Here is a 20,636-nt window from a genome sequence, read left to right on the forward strand (position 1 = left end):
GTGGAGGACGACCCGGCGCCAAAGGCCTCGAAGGCACCCGGTGCGCCCGCTCCAGGGTGTAGAAAGGGGTCAGGCACTCCGGGGCCACGACCGTATGCAACCATTCGTCTAGAAGCTTCAACATGTTTGCTCCTTCGGCCCCCTCCGGCAGCCCCACCACTCTCACGTTGTTTCTTCGGCTTCTGTCTTCCGCGTCCTCTGCTCTTTGCTCTAGGCGCGCAACCCTATCTGTTAGGCACGTCACCTCGGCTTTTAGGTCTTTTTATTGCGGTGCAATTTCAGCCAAGACATTCTCTGTGTCTTTTACTCTATCCACTAACTTGTGGTGGTCCTCCCTCAGCAGGCCGACTTCAACTGCGACCTGGTTGATATCACGTTGTAGAGTAGTTTTAGTGTCCTCAATTGCACCTAGGATCTTATCTAAGGTGTCCTGCACTCTAAGTTGGGGAGGGTCCAGCGGCTCTCCCTCCTTGCGTTCAGCGGGTGTCATATTGTCCATTATTTTACCTTTATGGCGATTCTTGGGGGACATCTGGCACCCGGGGAGGACCACCTCCCAGATCTGGGCGATAGGCCGACTTTACTTCGGTCTCCTACACGATTCCTCCCTTCCAGCTCAATTCAGGCTGGGCCGAGCCCTACGTTCTGGGATCTCGCTGGTTTCCGTTTGGTCTCCCCCTTCGCTCTCCGCCTCCGACCCCCGTGGCAACTTATCGTACCAGGCCTGCCGGGATCCCACAGGCGGTCGATGCCTCCCCACTAGTCACCATTCGAGCCCGGAACGCCCCACGGCCCAGGTTCCGACGCCTGGGTTTCTCTCTCTATGTTTATTATATATTTATTTATTTATTTAAGGGCCCCCTTCAGGGAGCTGATCTTTGGGGGCGCAGGTGTATTCCAGTGGGGTCCTCCAGTGCCAGGAGAATCACTTGCAGCACTCACCCTACTCCGGGGCGCCGATTTTGGGCCTCCGCCATCTCCTTCTGTTCCTCTGTGCAGCCCCGTGAGGTTCTTATGTGTCCAGAGGGTCAGACCCCGTGTCCTCTCTGCCCCAACTCCGGGCGCAGGTGCCGATCGTCTGGCAATCGGGGCCTACTGGCTCCGCCCGCCTCCTTGCTGCTGTGTTTCTTTGGGGCTCGCTCCTCGAGTCCAGGCCGGGTCTCGCTTCGCGTCTCCGCAGCACGCCCTCGGCACTCCTTCGACCCAGTGAGCGCCCTCCGGCCCCGGCGCCGTCACCCGCTAAGCCGCTCCGCTCCCGGTCTCTCCTGTTCCTCGTGTGCCGCCGGGCCTCTCTTCGCCGGCCGCGTGCTCATACTCGGGTCCCCGGCTGCACAGGGCCCGCCGAGCAGACAGCTCCGAAGTTCCCCAACCTTCACCGGAGCCTCTCAGCCTCGCTCCTATCGGGCTCCACGGTTTGCAGTGTCCTCCACAGCTGTCCCGCTCCGCGATTGCGGTTTGCCCCCAGGGCTGGGTGTAGATTTAACAGGATTATTTGCAGGCCCCTCCGGAGCTCCTAACTTATGCGTGTGCCATCTTCGATCGCGCGGCCACGCTCCCATTGTGCTTTGAGTGGATCATGGAACAGAGCCCAGAGATGGGTGACTTTCACCACCAGGTGCCTAATGTATTAGCTTGGAAAGGACAAAAAGCTGGGATGGCTCTGCCAGAATTCAAACTTGTAAATTGCAGGTCACACACACACACTCACACAAACTCTTAACTCACTGAGCCATCTCATGTTGTAACAATGACATTAGTTATGGAGTGGTGGAGTGCATTTATATAGATGCATAAAGTTGTTTCTTTCTTTGCCTAAGGCGGAGATGAAGGCCCGCATGGACCTTGAGCGGCGCCTGAGGGAGGCTGAAGAGGCACTGCGGAGGTTGGAGCAAGGTCTGAACTCCAAGGACCGCAACCGGGAGAAGGAGGAGAAGATGAAAGCAGATGTCACCCACTTGAAGAGTATGTCACCTACCTGCCGATGAATGAATGAATGAATGAGACTGGGTACCCTAGACACAGTTGTTCATTGTGGTATACCCAACTTAAAATGATGGGATGATGAGTGACTGTGTGTGTAGGGGGGGGGTGCTGGAAAGGTTTAGGGGTGTCATTGGGAGGGTAGACATTATTGTGGAATGCACATTGCATTGTTAAAGTCCTTCAGACCTTTTGCAAGCATTGAGGTTTCTGACTGTTGTGTAGAAAAAGCTTTAGAAAAAGTGTCACTTAGATTGATGAATAAAAACTAGGCAGGGAAACCCTTCTCATCTGCTGGTTAAAAACTCTAATCTGAGTCTGACACCCCATGATCTCTGCGGTCTGCTGCAGAGTGTAGCCTTCAATACTGAGATCCAATTAAAGCCAGTGAACGTAGGAAAATACCACTCCCAATATTTGTGAAGTGATTAAAATGTGGTCTTAAACATTGGTGAAGTAAAGGGACTTTAATAAAAGGATAGAAGAAAAGAAAAAAAGATAAAGGATAAAAGAGGTGAGCAATGATGCTGAGCTGAAGACTCTTCGATAGGGAAATCAGGCGACCATGACACGTTGTTGGCTTCACCTCCACTCAACTGGGTAAAAAGTTGTTGCTATTTCCACTTGTTGCCTTTTTTGTGACCCAGTGGCTAAGGGGTTTTGGACAGATGCCACCCAGTGGCATGTAGGTGTGAGACAAGATGGAGGTCTGCCTCTTTAGATCACACTTACACAAGTGAAAATGTTCAAAGAGATGGACAGCAGAGGCTAGGAACAGTCTTAAAGCTTCTTCTGCTGGGGATTAAATAGGATACAAAGATAGGTTTGTTTCTTGTTCTCCACTGAGATGTGCTGTGCATCCAGCAGAATTCTTTGAAGAATGCATCCGGAATGCTGAGCTTGATGCCAAGAAGCCCATTATCATGAAGAATGCAGTATACATGCAGAAGGATGTCACACGCCGCATCAAGAGCTGCCGCTTCCACCGCCGAAAGGCCAGCTTCTCATGGAAACAGTGTAAGTGTGACTCTTTTCTTTTCCAGCCATCAACTCTGATTTAAATCTTAGTCATGCCTACTTCAAGCCAGGCCATTACCCCATGTGATCTCTTCCACCATCATAGACTACGGCCCATATTTATACTTTTATAGCGCTGCATTTGCATCATTTTTTGACGCAAAAGTGGCGTAAACTTCGAAAATATAATTGTATTTTGTAAGTTTGCACTGCTTTTGCGTCAACAAATGACTCAAATGTGGTGCTAAAAAAGTATAAATATGGGCCTACATATCCAAAAATTGTGACCAATAACATGTACTCAGCTTTCATGTACCTTCTATTGATTCACAAACCATCAGGTTAATCTATATCTGCTGGGTTCTTAAATTTACCAAAATTAATGCAGGATTTAAAATCCCAGATTATGTGACTCATCATGGATGCTGAAGGACCAAGTTCAAATTTATCCTCTTTAGAAAGTTTCAGTCGAGATTTGAGCTAGTATGTCAGTGAGCATTTTGGTTGAGAACATTTGAAGTTTGACATCTGCAGTAACTTTGAGGTTTCAGGACCGCACTGATGTTCCTGTAGTTAAAGGCCTCTGAACCATAACTATTGTATGGTCACACATTGTACTCCATTCAGATAATAATACCAGTAGTTTGAAACATTTCTGGCATCTGCATTATTTGAGTGTTCCAGTTCAATCTAATCTGAAAAAGGTAGCTTTTTTGCCAATGAAGCATATCTTGTTGCCACTTGTGTACAACATTTTGATTCAGCAAGTTTCATCCAAACTTTCTGTCCCACATGTTCGTTAGGTGGCTTCTTAATGTTAAGGTTAAGTCATCTTATGACCATTCATGTAGCTAATTGGTAAATGTCAGATTAAGTTAGATAACACTAGAACACTACTGTGCAGTATGAAAGCCTCAAACGCTCTTTTCTTCTACGCATTTCACCTATGACCAGGATCAATGCTCCATATAAACCTCTCATAAGCTCTTCTTTGTCTTTCTGGGTTATGCTATCGATTCAATTGTTCTGGAAATGATCTTATTGCTGGTCTTCAGTGAAGAGGCAAAACCTTCCTCTTCAAATGAGGACCCACTTTTGCTCCTCATGGTTCACTGGTGGTGTGGGCATCTAGCTGCTACCATAGTCCCCGTCTTCAGTGCTGCATTTACAACCAGTTTTTGCTACCAGTAAGGTGGCTGTTTAATGCCCATGCAACTCTATAGGATTCTAAGCTTCTCTTCAGAAACTATGCCTGTGCCTGCATAAGCTTGTATCACTTTCCTGTGCAACTTCTGCTAACCAAGTTTTAAAAGCATTATGTAACTTTTGATGATGACAGTACCAGGGTAGCCTCTAAAAATAGCCTTTTTGAGATCTAATATTATTTCTGCTGTTTATGAGTGTACCAGGCTATGGTTTTCAGCATCACTTTTGTCTCAAGATTACAGATTGAAAGTCCCAAGCACCAGCTTCTTGTGATGTAATTGGCGTTATTTTTTTATGTGCAGTTCTATATAGAGCTGACCAGACCCAATAGGATACCAGAGAGCTTTACCTAATTTAGTTAAAGGTATGCAGATAATTAAGAGATGATTAGATATAAAATGCACAAGTTGTAGACATTTAATAGTAGGTAGGGGGTAAATGTCCATCTATAGTGTGGATGCAATTGATTACAAATGGGATGAATAAATGGAACATCACCTCATCTTAAGAACTTAAGTCGCAACTATAAGAATTATTTATATATTCCATGCACTTGTGTATTATGTCTACAATATGTATTCTTTAATCTTGTAAATGTTCTGACCTTCAAAGAATATTTTGTCACAATGTACAGTCAGGGACATCTTAAGGATTTTGGGGGTCCTGGGCCAAACTTATTTTGACCTCCCCCCTTCAGAACAGCTTTGAACTTGTGAACCAGTTTCAGAACTTTCATGCCATCTTTGGCCAGGTCACTGACAGTGCACTGGTAAACTTATCCAAATTCTAAATGTGTTTACATGTAAAATTCAGGGATAGTGAATTGTGTTTTCAATGCTGTTACACAGCAGTAGCTCACTAATATTACTGCAAATAATCTTTGTGACACCTTCCATATCTCTCATATGTGAGGTCCTGGTTGATCTAAAAGAAACTTTCTTATGGATGTTGCATGAAACATAATCACATCATTTCTCTGCAAAATGTCTGTAGTAGACTCTCACACATCACCCACATTAAAAATAAATTAAAGGGGGACAGTATTTAAGAAATCTGTTTAAAAATGATTCAATGTCATTAGTGCAAGACTCTTTGAGGAACACAGCTAGCTTTATCAGGGGGCCCACTAAGGCTGGGATCCTGGGCCAGAGCCCACTTTGCTCATACCTTAAAATGCCTCTGTGTGTATTGGTATGATTTCACGCAAATGTGTATTCTTTGGAGCACAAACAGCTGTAAAGATTGATTGAAGCTTTCCTGACATTCTGTGGTCCAGTATAGACACTTATGTCATAGAGTTGTGAACTTTGTGGTTATGTGGCTGAGGACAGTTATGGTTTTCCCCTATCATGGGTCTTTAGAGGTTTGTGAGTAATTGAGCTTTGAGTGAAATGTCTCCACTTACTGAGCACTCTTATGGTTTCTCCCCAGTATGGATACTCTGATGTCTCTAAAGGTTTGTGCGCCAGAAAAACAATCACACACATAGAGCACTTGTAGTACCCAGGGACACCCCCTCTGAGTCGTTACTGGAAGCTGGGGACCCCGTCCAAAACAATGTCGATGATTTGAATCGCAAAACAATACACAAAACAAAAAAATACAGGAAGAAGAGTTCATCAAAAACATAAACAAATGATAACACATTTTATTTAATCTGCGAACAAATAAAAAAATAACAATTTTAATATTAAGGTTGGAACTTTTCTAAATTCAATTTAAGCCACACAGCATCCATACTATATTTTGTTTGATGCACCTGCACTGCTCCCATGAATCAATCGGAGGATGCTAATTTAATTTTTAGCCTCCATTTTCAAATTCCTTGACATTTACAGCACATTTCAAAATTCTCAATTGGACATTTAGCCACTTTATTTATATACCCTTTATTAATCTGTTAATATTAGTTAATTTTCAATGCAGTCATGGACCTTCCCGAGGAAGCTTTGCGGACCCCATAGGGGTCCCCCGACAACAGGTTTGGAACCATTGCCATGGAACATATTTCACAATTGATAATGTTACGCACCCAGGATCGCAAACGACATCCGTATATCTACAAGGAGCTTCCAACCCAGCTCAAGTTTAGGAAAGAACTGAAGACACACCTCTTTAAAGAACACAGCTGCGTGCTAAAGCATCAGTCCACGTCCACTTCCAGAACCCAGATACTGTTCCAGTCACTGATTCCCTGTTCCTTTGTATTTGACCATGTACCACACTTTTGTGGTTTTTGGCTAGCTTTGCTCTCTATAAATAGCACGTGCATACATCTACACATACATGGCTACTTACACGGTGTGCTTTGCCATTAAATAAATTTTGTTATTTGCAAACCAGTGTTCTAAACAAATGTCACCCATTCTTCATGTATTTGTCAATGTTTCTTAAACAAATTACTGAACGTCTATATTGGTTGAATGTTTAACTCTCAGTGTCATTCCTGTATCTGACCCCCACGTGGGCACAAACATGCATGCCATCTTTCTTTGCTAATCCACCTAGTACTTCTAATTTTAGTCTAATTTTCGTTAATGTCTGTATTTGAATGTCTTTCCCCCTTCAATTTAGGAACACGAGATGCAGGTTCATCGTCCTAAAATCACACATTACATCAAAATGCTTTTGTCTAGCCGACGAAAGCTCAGCAGCCCGTGCAGTTCATGCTATCTCTGTAGTTTTCATTCAGTGAATGACCCATTCCTCTCCCTCTCCACTGCCCCTTAGGTCCCTCTCACGTGCCCTGCTTGTTGTATAATGTATTTGTACATTGTGTCAGCCTGATGGTTGGAAAATATGAAGCTCACCCCCCGAATCTTACTGACCAAGCTACGCCCCTGGGGAAAACATTTCGGTGCTGTCAGAGGCCAGCGGTGGATTGCATATCTTGGAAGCCTTGAAACAGCTTGCATTTACTTGGGACATTTGTTGGGGGAATTGTGCATGTTAGAGTTCACTGCGCATGCCATAATGGAGGTTTGCACAATATGAACAATACTGCAAAGCACGTCAACTCTGCAGCTGAACGGAATCTATACCAAGGAATAGGGGAGGATTAGAGAAACAGAGCCACAGTAATGGGGACTGATAGGAGGACGGAGAAAAAGGGTATTATTTTGTGAAATAACCAACATTTTTTAAGCCTTTCCAAACAGAGAGAGGAGAGAGTGTGTGCTTTTTTGTTTGGGTGTTAAAATTCCTGGTGAAATCCGACAGACACTTGGCCATACCCAACTGAAAGCATCGTCACCCAACTGAATACCACAAAAGACATTTGTTAGGCGGGTGTAACACCACGAACACCCCCCCCCTGATGACACCCCTGGTTGTCTCTCCACAAGCTATCCCCCCTTGGAGAGGCACCTTCAGTTCTCAGCATGTTCAGTGCCTGTCTCTGGTACCTCCTTTCCATGCTCAGTTCACTCCAGACACCCTCTGCTTTTCCTCAAGCCCAGGGATAGATCCGTGTAAGCATCAGTGCTTAATTTGTGCTTGTTGTTTCCGGTACTGAACATCAGCACTTATTTGTGAGGGCCGGGGCTTATTCTTATGCCTCAAGCATTTGCTGCGAGCAAAAGACACGTATGGGAAAGACAGAAGAAGGAAAAACTAAAAAGCGTCATAGAGGGAGAAAGTAGAAAGTTGCAGGATGAGCTGAAGGGGCAGGGGTGGCCGTAAATGGATTGAAGAGGCCCGAGATGGCTTCAGGATTACGCTGCCTCAGTATTCAGTGCTGGCAGATTTAATTACAGCAGCCTCGTGTTTAAGAGAAGGGCTTTGAGCACCGGCACATCTTTATTTACAAATTAAGCACTGGTAGGCATGCAGGTACTCTGTCTTATCTGTGCTTGTTTCTTGCAGTGCGGCACTCTCAGTCTTTCATCGCCTCACCGAGCGAGACCACCACTGTGGAAGACATGAAGCAAACCACCAAGAGGCTGAGCCGGGACCAGCACTTCCGGGAGAGGTTTAACCAACTCATGAAGCAAAGAGACCCGTCCTTGGACAGTGAGAAGTGAAACCGGAAGTCTTGGCGCCTTCACCCTCTTTTCCTGAGGAGCAAATGGACACCATAGTTTATCCCTACTCCTTGCTGAAAGGAGGCACACTGCCAAGCACCCTGGACCACACTGTGTACCCTGCACTAGAGAGGAGAGAAACCTATTGGGAAGGGATGTTTGTCTTCCATCACAAACAGTGCGGCGAGCCACAACACAAGAAACAACATGGCTGCTGAAATCACGTGACCGGAACAATCACGCATGTTGAGCATCATAAAATTACACTACAATGACCGCAATATTGTTGGTAACCTTAATAATTTTGGAAAAGGGGCCAAGGATGCCTGCAAAGTCGGTACTGAGAAGAGTCAGGCCGAATGTTTGTAAAAAAAAAGGACTGCTAATAAAAAAGGCACTTAATATGAAACTGACACTGGTTCTTACAAAGGGGGGAGTGTCTCCTATGTTTGAGGAGTGACTTAGGGCAGGGTTAGGCAAAGACTGCCACAGGTCGCTCCTCCTTTCACCCATGTGGATGACAGCTCTTCATCATGCAGACCTAGGCCGTATCATCACTTGGGGACAGAAGTGGGGCTGTGTTTGCTGAAAACACTGATGGTTAATGTGTGATGTGGGAAAGGTGGACATTGTGGTTTTGCTTCGTTCTATGTAAATTTGGAGAATAATGGTCTCAGGACTAAAATTTAAATGTATCTTCTCATGTTGTGCAGTTTATAGGAGGAAATGTGGTGTGGTGGAGACCTGTGCCCTAATTCCAGGTTCACTGCTCGGCCACATTTTGTATACATTCACAGGTTGCTTTACCTCACCGGCCTCCGAGCCCTGATCCACAATAGCCTGGACCACATCTCCTCTATGGAGTTCAGTACGAATGAGTCCCTAGTGAATATAACTGTCAGTACCTGGTGCCCCCTTGTTAATCAAGGAGGTCTTTGGTCACCCATACGCTGCGGTGGAATTGCCGCAAAACAAGCTTATTACATAGTCATTTAAAGAAGCCACATTATATAAGGACAATACTTCCTACTGAGCTGAACTGTTAGCAAATAAAGGAAACCATGGGAAGATACTGTAAACAGACCATAATGCACAGATTCTAACATAATGTGTTACTGTTTGTTGTTACTTTCTCCCACCTGCCTTTAAATGTCAGTATACAACGTGCAGTGAGGATGGGTAATTTGGAGTAGGCTCAGTGCATGTGCTAGACTAACGTATAAAGGGTATTTGTGTCAAACCCTAATAGAACCCCTATGTTTGGATATCTAGAAAGAGAACTTGAGCCCATATAGCTCGTATTCTGTGATTTTTTATTTGCATTTCTGGCAGTCATTTAAACGATTCCTAACAAAACGAAACTTGTTGTGCCTATCTATTCAAATCATATTTTCTTGAGCATAATTTTGCACATTCTGAGGAGTGCAGCTCCTGAAATACAAACATGAGATTATTTCTGAAATGAGTCTCATTGAGCCTGGTTAGAAGTGAAAATGCGACACAGGAGATCTGGAAATTCACAGTCACATGTGCCATGTGGTGTCCTTAAGAACACAGGTATGATCATTCTTAGGCCTTGCCTGTTTTTTCACCCCCTGGGTCAGGGTCACTAACGTTAGCCCATCCTGTAAAGCTCCTCATTGGCCAGTGCTTCAGTGTTGGTCAACAAAACAATGGATGGAAGCACTGCATGGCCATGTGACCCATTCTGACCAATCGCACGATTCACTTTCATTCTGACATCTTGTAAAACTTTTCAGGCTCTGCTTTTCAGACCTTTCGTTGTTCTTCATCAGTCTTGCCTTTAGGTTTTAATGGATGTACATTTCTACTCTCCGTAACCAAATGAGTAATAAATAAATGTGTTTCTGCCACCGTGCCACTAATAAATGATTTCCAACTGCTGTTGTCTGTCACTTCTTCAGTGTTATAAATTATGGTCTGTGAGGGTCCCAGGGCTGCTGGGGGTAGGCCACCGGTGCTGCATGTCCTAGACCATGTGTACGCGCAAACATTTTCCCCAGGGCCAAAAGTTTGGTCTGTGATGTGACCGATGGCCACATTGATGAGAGCAGGGTGGCAATCAAGGGGGCAGGGGCAGTACGGCGAGTGTAAGGGACGTGAACCATGTACATCTAGTGGCTGAATTGCATAATGTGAAACCAGAAAGCTTGGAACGATCTTGGCTTCCCCACTTTACCAAATTGTGTGATCCTAGGCAGTTGTTTTATTCTATTTTCTCTCCTTTTTCTTCATTATCACATATAAGAGGACAGGATGTGCGCTGTACAAAGCCTTCTCCTGTCTGATTAAATACGCAATAATGTTATTTGTGTATAGTAGTATGCCAGGCCACCCAAACGGTGCACAAAACAACTGACTTGCCTCTTAGTCGGCTATTGGCATTGTTGTCAGGGCTGGGGGGGAGCATGAATGTATCTATAATCATGTTTGAAAACTATCACTTAAAAAATACTTCTCAATGCAATGATATAATCTGATGTACTAAGGTGGGAAGGTCCTTCATATTACTGAAGTACACTTTGAATTTTGAAGAGACCTTATTTTTAATACTTTTGCTGTAAGATGTCTTCCAAATAAATTTAAGTGGTGCAGGACACCTTCTTTTCTTATTTTCTTTTGCATCCGTTAACCTATAAATACTTGCTTGCTCAGTGCCAGTCATGACTGCATACCATATAAAAATAATTCTGTTTTTTTCCTCCCACCTGAAAAAAATGCTAGAAAATTAGGCAGGAAGTCTTAACTCCTAGCACACACACAAGACTGCAAGTAAATAAACTTTTGCTTAGGATTTATGCTGGAGTACCAGTCTTCACAAAAACATCAATACTACGTTTTGGCTGCAACAAAGAATGGAGCATCCTTCTTCAGGACAAGCCCTTATTTCATACTAAACCACAACGACTGTCCCCAGTCCTCTTTCGGTGCAAGCGAGAAACCCAATCTAATATAAAGATTTTTTTTTACCAAAAACGTATGCATATCGTTTTATGTTGATCTTTAGATTACATAGTGATACCCATGTCCTAAATACCAAAAATGTGCCGGAAATTAACAACTTAATGAAGAACAATTACAACACTTCAAACAATACCAGAAACGTATTTGATTTTTTTTTAATTTGTAAGTTTATTGCTCACGGCTACGGCCTTCTGACAGCCCTTCCACATACTCAGCATCCCCTGTGGTCGGGCGCACAACACATGATTTGGTCTGCCCACGAGGGGCATGGGAGGGTTAGCCCCTCACTCCAACTTAGGGCCAGCCTAGAGTCTTGGCTGCCCTAGGTGAGTCTACCCAAGACTGCCTCTCACACCCCGTAGCCTCAACACGTGCCTCCACACTCACGCAGAAGCAGACCGAGGGCCTGATGGCGTAAAGGCGGAGCTAACTTTTCATAAATCAGACCCCTAATGCCCTTTCCACCTGTTGTAACCCACGAGCATCTCATTCTCACTTTAATGAGCTCTTGAGCAAAGTCTTCAAAGTGGAAACATTTTAAAACAAATAAGTTACTTTCTTCGCATATTTAATACAACCACCTATCACTGCCACTGATTGCATAAACTGTGATGTTTTTAAGTTTTTTAAAAGGTAACTGTAATGTGTGTTAGAAATGAGAGATACCACATAAAGCATTCACTTAAAAAAAAACACAATGACATGTTTTATTCATTCTGTAGCTCACTGATCATTGCTCTAGTCTATATTGATTAAAAATCAAACTCCCTGCCAATAAAGTGATGAAGATGGGAGGAAGTGGTGTCAGGTCACAGAGCCTGGCCTGCCATGACTCACGCTCCTCATCTGTGCCTCAGTCACTTGATGCCCGCATCCCTGGAGAAGATGAGAGAGCTGCACCGCCAACCCCGTAGTCACATTTTACTCAGTAGCAGAAGCAAGGAAGAAATGGGCAGACTGGTCAGGGGAAGCTGGGTAGCAAAGGTCTCAGGTGCAGCTGAACCTCTAGAACACTAGGGGGCATATTTACAAGCCCCTTGCTTCGCCCTAGCTTCATTTTTGTTTACCCTAAGGCACGTTAAGGAGGCCTTTCTCCTGCGCGATATTTACAAACTGGTGCAATGCTTTCCTTGCTTAAACCCTTGCCCCACATTATGCCTGCACCAGGTATGATGTATGCAAGGGGGCGTTCCGATTCAGGGAGGCCCGAAAAAATGGCGCAGTGAAATTCACATTTCACTATGCCATTTTTCCCATCATTTTTAACGGCTGCTCAGAGCAGGTGTTAAAATGACACACTTGTTTTAATCGATGGTTTGATGCTATTGTCCTAATGATCACCATGGTGCGCCGTATTGTAAATATGGCGCAATCATGGTGTCGTTAGGTGGGGCAGGGGCAACGCAAGAAAAGTGACACATCAAGACTGATGCCCTACTTTCTTGTAAATATACCTCTGAGTTTTGAGTTATTGTTTCCCAAACATCAAACATCTCACATCTTTCTGGTCACTGACTGCTGACAAATATGAAACGGATGTGCCACTCGCTTAGTGGTACTTTGTTCAGTTCTACCGCTTCCCTTTGGATTCTACCATTGCAGATTTGTTACTCCTCACTGTAATGACAGGACTTCAAGTACCAGGATGCAAAGAAAAAACACACATTTGCTAAATTAAATGAGATTATGGTTTGCTCTTTGTATATCTCAAGATACAGGCTACAACTAGGATGAAAAGCGGGGGATTAAAGGTGCCAAATTTGGTTGTGCCCAGGGCGCCATCTGAGCACAGGCCGGCTCTGCCTGGACCCCAAAGCCAGGTGGAGAAACTAAGGTGCACGCACAGGTAATATGTTTACTCCTTGGCTCAGGAAACGTTTTTTCAAGCCCTGGACTTTTCTTTTAGAAATAATTTTCGTTTTCAGGGTTAGTTGCCCAATTAAAATGAATTGAACAGATCCAAGACTACAGCTCCCAGAATGCACTGGTTCTTTTAGGGAAGTGGAGTTCTGAAACCAAGTCACATGAAGTGATCCTTATGTACCCAACCCTGAACTGTTATGTCCACAGGTACCACTTTAGGGGATGGCAGGGAGTAAGGCAGAGGCGAAAAAGGCGCTACAAATTTTTTGAAATTTACTTGACGGATGTAAATTACTCTCTCACCTAAACTGTAGTTTATGTAGAACAGTTATCTCAGGTCTGAAACGACTTTTTGGTTTTATAAGCAATCAGGGCACTATGTTAATGACATAGTTTCCACACTATTGTTGAGCACATGTAAGTAACTTGTTTCAACAGCGCATTTATGAGACTGTGTCAAAGGCCCGGGCTGTTTATTGATGTCAGAAAGGATAAAAGGCCGACTCAGGAGGGGGAGGCTGTTTGGGGTGGTACACCCCCGTCATAAACACATTTTCTGATAAATAGTTTGGTACAGGTTGGGTATGGTGAGCTGTCAGTCGGATTTCACCAGGAATGTGTACAGACACACAGACAAAAACGCGCACACACTCCTTCCTTCTGCTTTGAAAGTCCTAAAAAATATTGGTTATTTTACAAAATATTGTGTTTGCTCTCACTTAGTGCCCCCCACCAATTCTCATTCCTCTCCCTTTCCACTGACCCTTAGGCCCCTCTCCTGCACCCCGCTTGTCCTATAATGCAGTGCTTGAAATGGAAAAAATAAAGTGCAGGTACTCTGTGCCAGAGTACCTACTTGTTTCTGAGAAGTGCCCTTACTCTCCAATTAAAAGTATTACGGTTTTCTCGAGATGTGCCGGTACTTCCCCTCTCAAAATAAAAAAGCGCCGGTACTCAGTACCGGACAGTACCAGCCCATTTAAAGCACTGCTATAATGTTTTTAAACATGATATACCAGCCTGATAGTTGGGAAATCTGAGGCCCCCAATCTAACTGACCAAGCTACGCCCCTGCAGATATTTCTGTAACAGGCCCGTTAACCCACCAGGTTATCTAACTGACGTCACGGCAGCGTCCCGTCTGACATCTGTCCACTCCGCATTATGTAAATGTCAACTTAATCTGACGCTGATGGCTGCGCTCAATGCCCTGCCCTGGGTGCCTTTCTGCTGAGCTCAGAGCTTTAGCAAGGGCGCTGCAGATGGTTGGGGGGGGGGGGGGGGGGGACATGCGGAGGAGAGAGGACCACCTCACGAGTATTGTGCTGAACACAACCAAATCTGCTTTCGCTCATATGAGGCCCCGTTCGAATGACGTCAGCTGTAAAATAGCTCCGGAGGTTACTGCGTCTGCTTAGGAATTCTGCGTGCATCCTTCAGGGTACAGGTTCTAAAGTACCCAGGGGTAGTTTAATCTTTGCATTTTTAAACATTAATAAGTTATATACCATTGAGATGGTTGATACCGGAAATGGTACTGACCCTTTCCCAGCCCCGCCAGCCTCAGATGTGACTGACTCTTCCCGTAGGCTACTAATAACGTAGAACTTCCAGAACCGTAACACGGCAAGTCCGACAGCAAATAAACAGGCCCTGTATGGAGATGGTGAGTACTGGACATGATGGGGCTGGCTAGTACTGGACATGGTGCAGAGCTGGTGAGTACTGGACATGGTGCAGAGCTGGTGAGTACTGGACATGGAGGGGCTGGTGAGTACTGGACATGGCGGAGCTGGTGAATACTGGACATGGAGGGGCTGGTGAGTACTGGACATGGTGGGGCTGGTGAGTACTGGACATGGTGCAGAGCTGGTGAGTACTGGACATGGCGGAGCTGGTGAATACTGGACATGGAGGGGCTGGTGAGTACTGGACATGGAGGGGCTGGTGAGTACTGGACATGGCGGAGCTGGTGAATACTGGACATGGAGGGGCTGGTGAGTACGGGACATGGTGGGGCTGGTGAGTACTGGACATGGTGCAGAGCTGGTGAGTACTGGACATGGTGCAGAGCTGGTGAGTACTGGACATGGAGGGGCTGGTGAGTACTGGACATGGCGGAGCTGGTGAATACTGGACATGGAGGGGCTGGTGAGTACTGGACAAGGCGGAGCTGGTGAATACTGGACATGGCAGGGCTGGTGAGTACTGGGCATGGTGGAGACGGTGAGTACTTTAGGAATGTATGTCGGAACGACGCCTGCCGGAACAACGAATGCCTGAACAACGAGGTCAGAACAACGACCTCGTTGTTACCACTATTGCCTTTACCACGAATGCCTTAACAACGATTTTTCGTTGTAAAGGCATTCCTGGTAAAGGCATTAGTGATAGGCATCCATTGTTCCTGCATGCGTCCCCCCTGGCCCCCCACCCCCACCCCTAAAAATTACCACGACCTCCCACACCCCCTAAAACCACACCAACCCCCCCACCTTTGCCCCTAAAACTACCCCAACCCCCCACCTCCTCCCTAAAATTACCGCGACCCCCACCCTACCCCCAAAACCTAAAACAACCCCAACCCCCACCCCATCCCTGAAACCTAAAGTACCCCAACCCTCACCCCTAAAACTACTCCGAGCCCCCCACCCTCCCCATAAACCTAAACCCTCCAACCCCCCACCCCGCCCCTAACATTACCCGACCCCCCAACCTACCCCTAAAACCTAAAACCCCAAACCCCCACCCCGCCCCTAAAACTGAAAATACCCCGAACACCCACCCCGCCCCTAAAACTAAAACCCGACCCACCTACCCCGCCCCTAAAACTAAAACCCCGACCCCCGCCCCTAAAACAGAAAATACCCCGACACCCCACCCCCACCCCTAAAACTAAAACCCCGACCCCCACCCCGCCCCTTAAACTAAAACTCCGACCCCCCACCCCGCCCCTAAAACAAAATACCCCGACCCCCACCCCACCCCACTTACCTGAGTCGTCGCCTCGTCGTCCTCCTCAGCCGACTCCCTTGTTTGTGCCTTAACAACGCATGTGCGTTGTTCAGTACATGCGTGGTTAAGGCACAAAACAACGAAGTCGTGGTTAAGGAAAGCGTTCTTCCGCTTTCGTTAACCAGGACTTCGTTGTTCCGGAGTCGGCCTAAAGGGCGTTTCCCGTACTGGAGATGATGGAGCTGGTGAGTGCTGGACATGGTGGGGCTGGAGAATACTGGACATGGTGCTGCTGGTGAGTACTGGACATGGTGGAGCTGGGGAGTACTGGACATGGTTCAGAGCTGGAGAGTACTGGACATGGTGAAGAGCTGGCGAGTACTGGACATAGTGCAGAGCTGCTGAGTACTGGACAAGGCAGACCTGGTGAGTACTGGACATGGTGGAGCTGGTGAGTACTTGACTTGGTGCAGAGCTGGTGAGTACTGGACATGGTGCAGAGCTGGGGAGTACTGGACATGGTGGAGCTGGTGTATACTGGACATGGTGCAGAGCTGGTGAGTACTGGACATGGTGGAGCTGGTGCGTACTGGACATTGTGGGGCTGGTGAGTACGAGACATGGTGGGGCTGGTTAGTACTGGACATGGTGCAGAGCTGGTGAGTACTGGACATGGTGCAGCTGGTGAGTACTGGACATGGCAGGGCTGGTGAGTACTGGACATGGTGCAGAGCTGGTGAGTACTGGACATTGTGGGGCTGGTGAGTACGAGACATGGTGGGGCTGGTTAGTACTTCACATTGTGCAGAGCTGGGGAGTACTGGACATGGTGGAGCTGGTGACTACTGGACACTGTGCAGAGCTGGTGAGTACTGGACATGGTGGAGCTGGTGCATACTGGACATGGTGGAGCTGGTGAGTACTGGACATGGTGCAGAGCTGGTGAGTACTGGACATGGTGCAGCTGGTGAGTACTGGACATGGCAGGGCTGGTGAGTACTGGACATGGCAGGGCTGATGAGTACCGGACATGGTACAGAGCTGATGAGTACTGGACATAGTGGGGCTGGTGAGTACGAGACATGGTGGGGCTGGTTAGTACTGGACATGGTGCAGAGCCGGTGAGTACTGGACATGGTGGGGCTGGTGAGTACTGGAAATGGTGGGGCTGGTGCGTACTGGACATGGTGCAGAGCAGGCGAGTACTGGACATTGTGCAGAGCTGGTAAGTACTGGACATGGTTGGGCTGGTGAGTACTGGACATGGTGGAGCTGGTGAGTACTGGGCACAGTGCAGAGCTGGTGAGTACTGGACATGGAGGAGCTGGTGCGAACTGGACATGGTGGAGCTGGTGAGTACTGGACATGGTACAGAGCTGGTGAGTACTGGACATGGTGCAGCTGGTGAGTACTGGACATGGCAGGGCTGGTGAGTACTGGACATGGTGCAGAGCTGGTGCGAACTGGACATGGTGGAGCTGGTGAGTACTGGACATGGTACAGAGCTGGTGAGTACTGGACATGGTGCAGCTGGTGAGTACTGGACATGGCAGGGCTGGTGAGTACTGGACATGGTGCAGAGCTGGTGAGTACTGGACATTGTGGGGCTGGTGAGTACGAGACATGGTGGGGCTGGTTAGTACTGGACATGGTGCAGAGCTGGTGAGTACTGGACATGGTGCAGCTGGTGAGTACTGGACATGGCAGGGCTGGTGAGTACTGGACATGGTGCAGAGCTGGTGAGTACTGGACATTGTGGGGCTGGTGAGTACGAGACATGGTGGGGCTGGTTAGTACTTCACATTGTGCAGAGCTGGGGAGTACTGGACATGGTGGAGCTGGTGAGTACTGGACACTGTGCAGAGCTGGTGAGTACTGGACATGGTGGAGCTGGTGCATACTGGACATGGTGGAGCTGGTGAGTACTGGACATGGTGCAGAGCTGGTGAGTACTGGACATGGTGCAGCTGGTGAGTACTGGACATGGCAGGGCTGGTGAGTACTGGACATGGCAGGGCTGGTGAGTACCGGACATGGTACAGAGCTGATGAGTACTGGACATAGTGGGGCTGGTGAGTACGAGACATGGTGGGGCTGGTTAGTACTGGACATGGTGCAGAGCCGGTGAGTACTGGACATGGTGGGGCTGGTGAGTACTGGAAATGGTGGGGCTGGTGCGTACTGGACATGGTGCAGAGCAGGCGAGTACTGGACATTGTGCAGAGCTGGTAAGTACTGGACATGGTGGGGCTGGTGAGTACTGGACATGGTGGAGCTGGTGAGTACTGGGCACAGTGCAGAGCTGGTGAGTACTGGACATGGAGGAGCTGGTGCGAACTGGACATGGTGGAGCTGGCGAGTACTGGACATGGTACAGAGCTGGTGAGTACTGGACATGGTGCAGCTGGTGAGTACTGGACATGGCAGGGCTGGTGAGTACTGGACATGGTGCAGAGCTGGTGCGATCTGGACATGGTGGAGCTGGTGAGTACTGGACATGGTACAGAGCTGGTGAGTACTGGACATGGTGCAGCTGGTGAGTACTGGACATGGCAGGGCTGGTGAGTACTGGACATGGTGCAGAGCTGGTGAGTACTGGACATTGTGGGGCTGGTGAGTACTGGACATGGTGGGGCTGGTGAGTACTAGACATGGTGGGGCTGGTGAGTACTAGACATGGTGGGGCTGGTGAGTACTGGACATGGCGGACCTGGTGAGTACTGGACATGGCAGGCCTGGTGAGTACTGGACATGGTGAAGAGCTGGTGAGTACTGGACATGGTACAGTGCTGGTGAGTACTGGACATGGTGGAGATGGTGAGTACTGAAGATGATGGAGCTGGTGAGTGGTGGACATGGTGGGGCTGGAGAGTACTGTACATGGTGCTGCTGGTGAGTACTGGACATGGTGGAGCTGGTAAATACTGGACATGGTGCAGAGCTGGTGAGTACTGGACATGGTGAAGAGCTGGCGAGTACTGGACATAGTGCAGAGCTGGCGAGTACTGGACATGGCGGACCTGGTGCGTACTGGACAGGGTGGAGCTGGTGAGTACTTGACATGGTGCAGAGCTGGTGGGTACTAGACCTGGTGCAGAGCTGGTGAGTACTGGACATGGTGGAGCTGGTGTATACTGGACATGATGCAGAGTTGGTGAGTACTGGACATGGTGGAGCTGTTGCGGACTGGACATGGTGGAGCTGGTGAGTACTGGACATGGTGCAGAGCTGGTGTATACTGGACATGTGCAGAGCTGGTGAGTACTAGACATGGCAGGCCTGGTGCGTACTGGACATGGTGGAGCTGGTGAGTACTGGAGATGTTGCAGAGCTGGTGAGTACTGGACATGGTGGGGCTGGTGAGTTCTGGGCACGGCGGGGCCGGTGAGTACTGGACATGGTGCAGAACTGGTGAGCACTGGACATAGTGGAGTTGGTAAGTACTGGACATGGTGCAGAGCTGGTGAGTACTGGACATGGTGTAGAGCTGGTGAGTACTGGGCATGGTGCTGCTGGTGAGTACTGGACATGGTGGGGCTGGTGAGTACTGGACATGGTGCAGAGCTGGTGAGTACTGGACATGGTGCAGAGCTGGTGAGTACTGGACATGGTGGGGCTGGTGAGTACTGGACATGGCAGAGCTGGTGAGTACTGGACATGGTGGGGCTGGTGAGTACTGGACACAGCAGGGCTGGTAAGTACTGGACATGGTGGGGCTGGTGAGTACTGGACATGGTGCAGAGCTGGTGAGTACTGGACATGCTGGGGCTGGTGAGTACTGGACATGGTGCAGAGCTGGTGAGTACTGGACATGGTGCAGAGCTGGTGAGTACTGGACATGGTGGGGCTGGTGAGTACTGGACATGGCGGAGCTGGTGAATACTGGACATGGCAGGGCTGGTGAGTACTGGGCATGGTGGAGACGGTGAGTACTGGAGGAATGTATGTCGGAACGACGCCTGCCGGAACAACGAATGCCTGAACAACGAGGTCGGAACAACGACCTTGTTGTTACCACTATTGCCTTTACCACGAATGCCTTAACAACGATTTTTCGTTGTAAAGGCATTCCTGGTAAAGGCATTAGTGATAGGCATCCATTGTTCCTGCATGTGTCCCCCCTGGCCCCCCACCCCTAAAAATTACTGCGACCCCCCCAGCCCCCCAAAACCACACCAACCCCCTCACCCTTGCCCCTAAAACTACCTCAACCCCCCACCTCCTCCCTAAAATTACCGCGACCCCCACCCTACCCCAAAAACCTAAAACAACCCAAACCCCCACCCCTAAAACAACTCCGAGCCCCCCACCCTGCCTCTAAACCTAAACCCCCCACCCGCCCCTAAAATTACCCGACCCCCCAACCCACCCCTAAAACCTAAAACCCCAACCCACCACCTGCCCCTAAAACTGAAAATACCCCGACCCCCCACCCCGCCCCTAACGCTAAAACCCCAACCCCCAACCCCCGCCCCTAAAACTAAAACCCCGACCCCCACCCCGCCCCGAAAACAGAAAATACCCCGACCCCCCACCCGCCCCTAAAACTAAAACCCCGACTCCCCACCCCCACCCCTAAAACAAAATACCCCGACCCCCCACCCCCAC

General features: G+C 48.0%; 1 protein-coding gene across 1 annotated transcript in view; it reads left to right on the forward strand.

Annotated features, from left to right (window-relative positions):
- The window catches only part of PLEKHD1 (pleckstrin homology and coiled-coil domain containing D1), a 201,114-nt gene extending 190,984 nt beyond the window's left edge, over positions 1–10,130 (forward strand). Inside the window, exons 11-13 of the mRNA XM_069208976.1 lie at positions 1,818–1,962; positions 2,848–2,997; positions 8,068–10,130. Coding sequence (XP_069065077.1) covers positions 1,818–1,962; positions 2,848–2,997; positions 8,068–8,225 — 453 coding nt within the window. The 3' untranslated portion in view covers positions 8,226–10,130. The remainder of the gene's footprint in view (positions 1–1,817; positions 1,963–2,847; positions 2,998–8,067) is intronic.
- Positions 10,131–20,636: the final 10,506 nt, after the last annotated feature.

This window comes from Pleurodeles waltl, chromosome 9, assembly GCF_031143425.1.
Source record: "Pleurodeles waltl isolate 20211129_DDA chromosome 9, aPleWal1.hap1.20221129, whole genome shotgun sequence".
Classification (NCBI taxonomy): domain Eukaryota; kingdom Metazoa; phylum Chordata; class Amphibia; order Caudata; family Salamandridae; genus Pleurodeles; species Pleurodeles waltl.